The sequence below is a fragment of the Enhydra lutris genome, unplaced genomic scaffold, assembly GCF_002288905.1.
Source record: "Enhydra lutris kenyoni isolate GAN:26980312 unplaced genomic scaffold, ASM228890v2 scaffoldscaffold4, whole genome shotgun sequence".
NCBI classification, from domain to species: Eukaryota; Metazoa; Chordata; class Mammalia; order Carnivora; family Mustelidae; genus Enhydra; species Enhydra lutris.
In genome coordinates, this window is record NW_019154088.1 from 21,837,592 (window position 1) to 21,848,657 (window position 11,066).

Here is an 11,066-nt window from a genome sequence, read left to right on the forward strand (position 1 = left end):
AAACAATATTCTGTGAAAACATGATGGAGCTGGGAATTTTACACAAGGGATGGCCTTATCTGTGCAACAGTTAATCCATGGAAGAGAGTCATTTATATGAATGGTCACATTAAGTTCTGAAGGTCACACCTAAAAATTGCAAAAATTGACCTTCCCACCAGCAGATGGAATTTTGCCCAGAGAATAATTTGAGAATTCTTACTTTATGGGGAGTGGAGGATGGAATGGAAGATTCTCAGAATCAAGAAGTTTTCCACACATAAAAACACATTTCATATATATGCATATATTTATATTTTGAGTTGATATTCTTCACTATAGCTGTCTTTAAATCTTTCACGGTGGGAGAGGAGGATGCACATGACTTTTATTCTTTGTCCTTTTGTGGATCTAAGAGTAGGCTGCACAGAAATTAGGAAAGTCTTGGTCTTGGAAGTGAGGTAGTCTTGTTTTCCCAGGGACTATTTCTCTAGATCAGTTCTTTAGGACCAGTTTCTTTTTGGTACCACTCCCTGAGCACACACAATGTTTATGCTTCTCTGGATTTTTTCTCACAGAGGTCATCAGAAGATTCCAAGAAATTCACGTGGATGAGAAAGGGGTTTTGGAAGAGAGAGCTAATTCTGGAAACTCACAGGATTGGAGAACTTCATCAATGAGTCTTGGGGAAAGAACACTGTCATGGTATTTAGGAGAAATATGATGGAGTATGAAATGTGAAGCAGTGTTGACCAGGAAGTGGGAAGCATGACAGGATGGATAGTGGGTTCTTTAGAGAAAACTCTTCTGAGGCTATGAGGCAACATTGCTTTGGGGGACATGCCATCTATTTTGATTTGGGAAAATGAAAGCACTTCAAAAATAAACTCACATAGTTATATTTTCTGAGTTTGCAGCTTGATGATTTCTTAGAATTTCTACTCTGTCTTTCAATATTTTGCATTATATAAGACACATAACATTCAAATAGATTTCTCAAAGCAAGTCAGATTTCTCTATGCAGATTTGTCCCTCAGAGACACAGGCTAAGAGAAAAGCATTTCCCCAGCGAGTTCCCTAGAGATGTGACCACAAGTGGCAGTGCACCTGTGCTGATGAAGAACACGTGGAGGGTTCATTTTAGTGCATCTGATGGACTAGACTATGGCAGCAACAGAGTCTTTTTCTAATTGGCTGGTAGACAATGTGGGAAAGTCCTCTGTTAGAGGAAAGAAGGGACGGTCTGATAAGAGAGGGAGCTGAGCTGGCTGGAGGCTGCAATTCTGAACGTGAGCTTAACTGGGAGGAACCATGAAGACATCCATGGGAGCTTTAATCACGTTCTCATGGCTGCAGCTCAACTGTGAGTTCAGAGTATATTAGTGGATATTCTTCAGAAGTCAAGACTGGCTTTACTCAGGTCCGTTGGTATAGAAAAAGAGCATTTTGAAGCACAATAACCTGGAATCTCTACTTCTTTCTCTGACCTTTTCTTTCTGCACAGGGTTCAGCCAAGGAGAGAATGTGGAGCAGCATCCTTCTACCCTGAGTGTCCAGGAGGGAGGTAGCTCTGTTATCAACTGCAGTTATTTAGATGGTGGCTCAGACTACTTCCCCTGGTATAAGCAAGAACTTGGAAAAGGTCCCCAGCTCCTTATATACATTCGTTCAACTGTGGCCACAAAAGAAGACCAAAGACTCATTATCTCATTGAATGAGACGGCCAAACGTTTCTCCCTGAACATCAGAGACACCCAGCCTGAAGACTCAGCTGTGTACTTCTGCGCAGCAAGCACACATTGCTTCCCAGGCACCTGCTGCCTGCACTCAAACCTGGAACTGGGGCAGCCCCTGTCCTTTGACACAGACCTTAAGGATAGTATTTGTGCTGTTGTTTATCCACAAGTGGAAGCTAACATATTAGACATTAAAAGCATATAAGAGGAAGAGTAAGCCAATGATGACCTGGACAGAATTAGAACATTTTGTTAGATGACTTTGCCTAATGGATTCTTGAAGGCAGTTAGTAATGTTTTATTTTGAAATCTGGGCTTTAAAGATGACTTTACATTTGCTATTAAGGCTCCTTTTCTATAAATAACTCCTTAGTACCAGTGAAAAGACCTTACTATGGATAGGCTCAAACACTGTGTTTCAAAGGTAGCATTTATGACATTTCTGATTCTGAAACATAATTGGACATTTAGAAATATGGAAAGTACAAATATGAAAATGAAAATTCTGTGATCACATAATATTGCTATTATTGTTTTTAGTCTCTAAAATTCCTTATTATAATTATGATCGTGATTTTTTCACTTTATATATTTTGATTTGAGCATGCCCCTTTCATCAATTTTTTCCTCAAAGATCTGCTTTATTTTATTTTATTTTATTTTTTAATTTAGTCATTTAACATGTGTTTTAAAATAGCTCTGTGAAATATTTTACTTAATTACATTTTCATATTAATTTTGTTCCTCTGTATTTCAGCCAAAATTTGAGAGGCATTGCTATGTGCTTTGATTGCTTTCTTGTTCAGAAATTTTGTCATGGGTTTTCCTTTAGAGCCCAGGGATGGTATGTACTATTTGTGTGTTTGAGGGAAATTAAGCAGGGATTGGTTTGACAATGTGAGCTTCAGCTAAAACTCAGAAATCTATTCTCACTTACAAAATTCCATATCTGTTCACAAAAACACTTTCATAGAATTTAGGAGACAGAATTTTGTATTTTCTTCATTGCTATATTTTCAGTAGGTACAACAAACATTTTCACATAATTCATTAGCAGTAGATGTTAATGAAAGAAGGATAGAAGAATTCTGCTACTCATAATTTAATTTAAGCTTTATGATTGGATTGAATTTGTAAATTTATTTGTGATAAACAAAAGTCCTTGAAGTGTCTGATTATTTGATTGTTTTTATTTTTGTATTGTATTTTATTTTATTGTAATTATTTGATTATTTGATTGTTTTACAACATACTGTTTCTTTCCATTTATATATGTCTCTTTTTTAATAGTGCTCAGTGGTTCAAAGATAATTCAATTTTTACTGGACTTGTAAATTTTTGTTATCGTTATAATGAAAACTTTTCTTTCTGAGATATATGGGAAAATATTTATATGTATGTGTCAGCCACCTTACTATTTTTTAAAAGATTTTATTTATTTATTTGACAGAGACATAGAGAGATCACAAGTAGGCAGACAGGCAGGCAGAGAGAGAAAGGGGAAGCAGGCTCCCTGCTGAGCAGAGAGCCTGATGCGGGGCTCAATTCCAGGACCCTGGGATCATGACCTGAGCTGAAGACAAGGGTTTTAACCCACTGAGCCACCCAGGCACCCTTAAAGTTTTATTTATTTATTTGTCATAGAGAGAGAGCCCAAGCAGGGAGAGCAACAGGCAGGGGAGAAGCAGGTTTCCTGCTAAGTAAGGAGCATCATGCGGGACTCAATCCCAGGACCCTGGGTTTATGACCTGAGCAGAAGGCAGAGGCTTAACCCACTGAGCCACCCAGGTGCAGCTCAGCCCCCTTATTATTAGTAGTAGATTGCACAAAGGCATTTGGAGTAATGGCTAATAAAGAGATGACCTCTTACCAACCTCCCTGCCACATATATTCACATTTCACGGAATTAAACATTGTTAATCACAACCTTCTTTTCTAAAAATGTTATTTCTCTAGTGTTGTAGAGACATCATTGGAGCTAATGAAGTTGTGTAAATATTTAATTCTCTCATTCTCCCACCTCTGCTCAAGGGTAGGCTCCTTACAATGTTCCTCCGGGTCTTCCTCACTAAGGATGGATATAACTGGCAATTGTCATGGTGAGAGTGGTTTCTCTTAGCAGAGTTACAGTTGTGAGTTATTTGCTCACTGGCTTTTTCTTATTGGGAAATACATCAAGTTAAATTCAGCTTATCACATCTGACCAAAAGAGATTAGAACTGTAGCCCAACACGTCAATGGACTTGATTCTTTCCCTCCTTATACCGCCAGCTCCTGAGCAGTAGAAGGAAGACAACTCCTGATTCATGCCTTTCCTCCAAGCCTGATAATGGAGTCAGAAGGAAGCATGCTTCTATATTATTCATTCGTTTCCTCTTAAGTCCAGTTAGAAGCAAGAGAGAGGGTGCAGTTCCTTCAGGTTTGAATGCTTGATCATACTGAGGTGAGAACTGATACAGTGGAAGAAAAGAAATACTTTAGCCTGAGTGTGCACTGGTCTCAGAACCAGACACATTCAAGTTTAAACCTTCATCATGTTTGGTATATTTGTTTCCTATGTCCTGGGACAAGGTAGTACAAACTTTTAAGCCTTTTCTTGATCCTGTGAAGCCAGATGGGTGCCTAGAGTCTCCCTTTTGTTTGCTTTCTCTAGGACGGTGCTGACTGAACTTGTGTGATTTCTCCCAATCCGGGGAAGTGGGACTGCTCTCTGCGCATGCTCACTAGCCGCTTACAAAAGCTCACTGCTATTGCTATCCTGTGTGCACTGGTGGGAGGCCACAGGATGGGATGATGTATGGGTGAGGGGCGGGGTGTTGTGTTTTGGGTTTAGTCTAATTTGGTTTGGTTGTTGTGGGTCATCCATACTCATATTTACTTTCTGGGGGGTCTGCTCTATGATGTAGTTTGTTCCTTCTTATTAACACCTCTAGCATAGGTGTGCTCAGTTTGCACACTGGAAGTTTACTTGCTTCCCACTAGTCTTACCCACAAATGCTCATAATTAGGAGCTCTTAGGGGAACACTGTGAAGGAGCAGAGTGTGAATTTTCCACTTCCTTCCTGTTCTTGAATTTAACACTCCTTCAAAATCACTTTTTGCCAACACCTGGCTCAGTTTGCACACTTCCCAGAACTCCTTGTTTGTTTAATATTCCACACTACATCTCTAACCCCATTCCTGGAGTGCCTTAAATTTTGGATGGTAATGGATGGTTGATAATTGGTCTTGCATTCTAACACTCTCATATTTGATTTGAAGGCTGATGTGTAGAGTCAAAATCTTAAAAAGAATCTCTTAAAATGTTTTTAATTATAAAGTTTTACCATTTTAACATAAAATTTACCATTTTAACAGCTTTTAAGTGTAGAATTTACTGGTATGAAATACATTTACATTGTTGGTCAACAGCAACACCATTGATTTCTAGAATTCTTTTCATCTTGAAAAACAAAATATTTGTACACATTAAACAATAACTCTCCATTACTCCATCCCTCCAGTCCTTGGGAACTACCATTCTGATTTCTCTTTTCATGAGTTTGACTAGTTTAGATATCTCATAGAAGTTGATTCTGCAGTATGGGTCATTTTGTGACATTTCATTTAAAAATATCTCCTCAGGATTCATCTATATTGCAGCTTGTGACAGAATCTCTTTCCTTTTCAAGGTTGAATAATCTTCCAGTGTATGTCATATCCCATTTTGTTTATCCATTCCTATCTGTTGATGGACTTTGGGGCTGCTTCCACTTTTTGGGAGAAATAGGAATTCAGAAACATCTCAATATTTTTGGTATATAGGCAAATTCTTCCCGTTTTTGAGTATATACCAGAAGTGGATTGCTGAAGGCAATTCTGTTTCTAGATTTTTGCGAAAGGTTTTTGAGAAAGGTTTCTACTAAATGAAAAAAGTCATACAAGTATATTCACAAATATAGCATCTATCTCAAACATTTCACATGATTATTCACATCACTCATACAATGACGTAAGAATCTGTCATTCTGTCAGATTGATTTGATAAAATATACCAGTAGTGAAAAAAATACAAAATCTTCTAACAAAAATTAATAAAAATGTACAAGACTGTCCTTACATACCTCAGGGAAATTATTTCTTATATACATACTCCTAAAACTTTGGATTAGTTTATATAAATAGCATACCAAGTATAGATGAAAAAATAGTCATTTTAGAAATAACTCTGTTTACTCCCATACCACACAGTTCATATGAGGATTTAAGTAGCAGTCATGGATTTTGAAAAAAAAAAAATATATATATATATATGTATATTCTTTATATATAATCTTACCTATAAAAACAGTAGTATACAAACTTCAAACTCAAAGGTTATGCAAAGTAACACACAAATGTTCTAAATTTTTTTAAATATTTTATTTATTTATTTGACAGAGAGAGACACAGCAAAAGAGAAAACATAGCAGAGGGAGTGGGAGAGGGAGAAGCAAGCTCCCTGTGGAGTAGGGAGACTGATGTGGGGCTCCATCCCAGGACCCTGGGATCATGACCTAAGCCAAAGGCAGATGCTGAACGATTGAGCCACCCAGGTACCCCCAAATGTTCTAAATCTTAAGGAAACTTTAAAATACCTCTTCTATTTGTAAATAAAAACAGAGTAAAACTGATCTGATTGCCTTATTAGGTAATTTATTCTGGAAACTTGTTAATAAAGTATTGGTGGGAATTCTTAGTCTTCATTATGCTGTCACCTGAAGCACTCAACTTCAGTAAAGGAATAAGTAAACGAATAGACTACATGTCAGTTACCACATGTTACAACCAGTCTAACTCTGACAATAACAGGAGTGGCCACAAAGTGCCTCAGAGTTGGCTGCGTCTTGAATATCTCGCTGAAGGATTGGGCCAATCTACCTTTGGAACAATTTTATCAGTACACAGAAACAATAAGTGTCTTTTTATCCTGTTTTCTTAATGTCCATATCACTAGTCTTTAACAGATAGCAATGAGATAGCTCTAGCAGATGAAGCAGGAAGGGAACTATGTTCTAGAAGAAGCATTTATCTGTCTTTGATACAAGCTTCTCGATTAAATCCTGAAGAGGTGCCAACTCATGCCTATCAATCAGATTAAACTCCTGAAGAAAGAAAATGAAGGGCTTAAGGGGGATGTTGAGGTGGGCCTCCTCTCACAGCTGCATCACAGAATCAAACTGCTGGTGATGAATATTCATAAACCAAGAACAAATCCTTTGAAGGGTCTTTGCCATAGACATAATGTTTTTTGGAAAGGGGACACCAAACTTAGAAGGCAAAAGACTTTCATCATCAAGCTGATCCTGAACCCAAACATTTGATTGGCTTTTTGATATTAGTACCATTTTCCCAATGGTATTCATATCTTGGACCTGCAGACCTGACTGGACAGCTTGCTTCAGTGCAGAATTCTGTAATAGTTCCTTACAGCATGTTGATCTGGTTGAAGAAATCTACAATGTTAACTGTAATCCATTCACTGAAGTCCTCTCCCTCTGGCAACGTAAGAGCTTGTCTCAGATTTCCACTTCCTAGAGTTGATTCTGCCTGTTTTAAGAGCTGATGAGAACCCTCAGGCATATTCTTCTTTGGTTTGAATATTTTAGAAGAGTGGCGCCTGAAGAGGTAGCTCAACTTCTATCCTTAGAGGAGAGGGACCGCTGGCCCCCAGTGCTGTCTGGATTCAGAGCCCAGGCAGGCACCAGAAGGAAGCAAACAGTCCTCAACTCTTGGCGCATGAAAGTACTGGGTGCCTCTGCTATGAACAACAGGTCTAGCAGGAGCAAGTTGCTACGCTGGCCTCCCCCACCTTGCTGACCTGAAAATCAGGAAACAGGCTTTTTTCTATCATCTATCTCTGTGTTCAGAAGTATTAGCTCTGCCATCAAGTTCTTGATACTTTTGAGCTTGCTTTATTTATTTTTAAATATTTTACTTATTGAATTGAGAGAGAGAGAGAGAGATACAGAGCACAAGCAGAGGGAGCTGCAAGCTCCCTGCTGTGCAAGTAGCCAGATGTGGGACTTGATCCTAGGACCCTGGGATCATGACCTGAGCAGAAGGCAGCCACTTAACTGACTGAGCAACCCAGGTGCCCCTTGAGCTTGTTTTATTATTTATAAATTTGGGAGAATGATATCTTCTTTAATATTTTGTTGTGACAGCGTATCAGTAATATATCCGAAGAGACTGGCACATAGCAGATGAGCAATTTCGGAAGGTACCTCAATAGGTACAGAAGAAGTGTCTGACAAATCCAGATTCATTCCTGAGAGAAACTCCCAGTGAATAAGGAATTGAAGGAAATTTCCTTAATGAAAAAGGGCTCAACCGAAAACCTACATCAAATGTCATAGTTGGTGGTGAAAACCTCAATGCTTTCTCCTTAGTTTCAGAAATAAGGGGAGAGTTTTGGCTCTCACCACTTGTATTTCATATTGAAGTAGAGGTTCCAGCCAATACAATACAGCATGGAGAAGAAACAAACGCCAGACAGTCTGGAAAGGGGGAAGTGAACTTATCTTTTAACAGCCAACATAACTGTCTGAGCAGAAAACTCAAGAGAATCTACAAAATAGCTACTAGAACAAATTGGTTTAAGAAAGTCAAATGTATGCCTACCATATGACCCAGCCGTTGTACTTCAGAAATTGATCCAAGAGAAATGAAAGCATTTGTCTATAAAACATCTTATACACAAATGTTCATAGCAGCTTTATTTCTAAGAGGCCCACTGAGATTAATTGAGATCGTCAGCAACAGGTGAATAGACAAGTTGTTTTATAGGCATATGATGGGGTAGTACACAGCAACAGAAAGAAACAAAGTCTTGATAAACATGTCTATGGAAGAATCTCAAAATATTTATGCTGAGAAGAAGCATATGATTCCATTTATGCAAAATTATAAAATATGCAAACTAATTCATGACAGGAAAGTTCCCTGGAAATGGGGATGAGGAGGGTTGAGAGGAGGATTACAAAGTGACATAAAGAAAGTTTTGGGGTGATGTATATGTTCATTTTCTCAATTGTAGTGATGACTTCACAAATATATACATACATCAAATCCTACAGAATTGTTGAATTTGCTGCACTTTATTGTTATGTAAATTATGTATTAACACAGCCATTCAATATCATTCTATGCACTATTTTCCCTCACTGCAGTGCCAGTCTTCTTGTGTCATATAAAATGCAAAATATTTCTCCTGTAGGTTTTCATTGGCCTGAAACTATATATTTTTTTAATTTATGCCTAATGACTTTCTGCATCCAACTGTTATACTGTTTATTTTCAACCAGCATCATCCCAAACTATTTAGCAATGTCCCAAAGATCTTTTTTTTTTAAGATTTTTATTTATTTGACAGAGAAAGATACAGCGAGAGAGGGAGCATAAGCAGGGGAGAGGGAGAGGGAGAAGCAGGCTTCCTGCTGAGCAGGGAGCCTGATGTGGGGCTTGATCCCAGGACTCTGGGTTCATGACCCCAGTGGAAGGCAGATGCCCAACAACAGAGCCACCCACGCCCCCTGTCCCTGCATATCTGAAGAGACATTTGTAGTGGCTTGTCTAAAATTGCTTTCTAGCATAATTTTGAGGCAGGTTCTGAAAATGTGATTTGGAAGGTGAAGGGGAAGAGAAGGGATACATGAACGGAAACAGTATCCAGGCCTGAATTTCTTACTTCACTATGTATCTGGGAAACCGTTCCCATGTTGGCTCTGGACTCTGATGTTCCTCGACCTGAATGTGTGGGGAATCGCCTCCAGGAAACAGCTGAGCTAAGTTTCCTAATGTGTCTAGAGTATATGTTTACAGGGCTTTACAGAAGATGTGTCCACTTCTAGAACTTTTTTCTGATAATCCTGATTTCTTACCTTTTGGGAAAAATTATTTGATTAATGTTTGGCAACAAAAAGTGCCAGATGGATGATAATAGAAAGCATCCTTGAGGTTAAACCTGTTAAGAAGATAGGATTAGTATTTGTTGCTGAATTCACATACTGTAGTCACCTTATGTTGGAGTCAATAAAACTGTGAGAACATAAGACTCTCCAATCATTCTATAGTGATTTGATGACTCCATGTATGAATTTATTCTGTCTGAAATTCCTATTTTTCACTTTTTAATTATTCTAAAAGTCAGGGGTATTTGACTATTAGATAGTGTGACTTCTGAAACTTTTTATTAAAAATAGTATTATTGCAATTGCTAATAGTTTAGGAATAAGTAAATACGGTATTTCAAATAAATGATATTTGTTCATTATATTTGTTTAATTTAAAAATATTTAGTGAGTACTTAAAAAATGAGTCACAGTTCTAAATATTGCACAAAGTGCCAAAAACACAGAATCAGTCACCAATGACTTGACTTCCTCTTACTTTTTCTGTATTCAACTCCAGCTCCTTTTCTGGCAGTCAGTAGGTAATAGGTCAGCCCATATGGACACATGAGAATATGAAGTACTGTAGTAAAAATGCTTCTGAAGATTGTTACCCTCCCAGGTACAGAAAGGCCCTGGGATGCTGTGTTAAAGAACTTCCACATCAGGTAGTGTCTTAAGAACAAAACAGACCTGAGAAGTCAGGATTGCTGTTGTTCAGACTTCCCAGGGCCACCTGAAGCCTGACATGTGCCTCATGAAGTCAGGGATGAAACAGATGGCTGACTTGGGGAGGATTCTGGCCAACATGCACACATTTTAGTCCCTGTCTACCAGGGAGTGCAGCTTCCTACCGCAGTGACATTTCCTGTATGAAATCTGGGTTTCTACTGATCATTTCTTTCACTTCAACCTTCTCCATACTAAGAATGAAGAACATTATTTAGGTGATGCTCCAGAGATGAAGTGTTCTCCAGGCTTCGTGACTCCAGGCTTCGTGACTCTGGTATTCTAAATGCTTGGGAATTACCATTCTTCTTAAAATTTGAATTCTTTCTTCCATGGTGTCAGCAAAACCTTTAACTATTATTTATCCATGAGTTTTATGACCAAGGTGACACAGATCTCCTTTCTCTTTCCTCAGAACAAATCCGTGGAGACTCAGTGACTCAGACTGAAGGCCACATGACCCTCTTAGAAGAGGCTTCCCTGACTGTGAACTGCACTTATTCAGCATCTGGATCCCTTACTCTTTTCTGGTATGTCCAGTATCCCGGTGAAGGTCTACAGCTCTTCCTGAAAGCCTTGAAGGACAAGAAGAAGAAAAGCAACAAAGGATTTGAAGCCACCTTTAACAGCAAATCAAAATCCTTCCACTTTGGGAAAGGCTCAGTGCAAGCTTCAGATTCAGCTGTGTACTACTGTGCCCTGAGTGACACAG

General features: G+C 38.5%; 1 pseudogene and 1 gene segment (V, D, J or C); one reads left to right on the top strand and one right to left on the bottom strand.

Moving 5' to 3' along the window:
- The first annotated feature begins 1,290 nt into the window (after window positions 1-1,290).
- Window positions 1,291-1,920, top strand: LOC111139464. The segment is given in 2 exon segments: window positions 1,291-1,342; window positions 1,484-1,920. Coding segments are annotated over 2 exon segments (489 nt in total).
- Window positions 1,921-6,748: 4,828 nt separating this feature from the next.
- LOC111139468 lies at window positions 6,749-10,688 on the bottom strand (annotated as a pseudogene).
- Window positions 10,689-11,066: the final 378 nt, after the last annotated feature.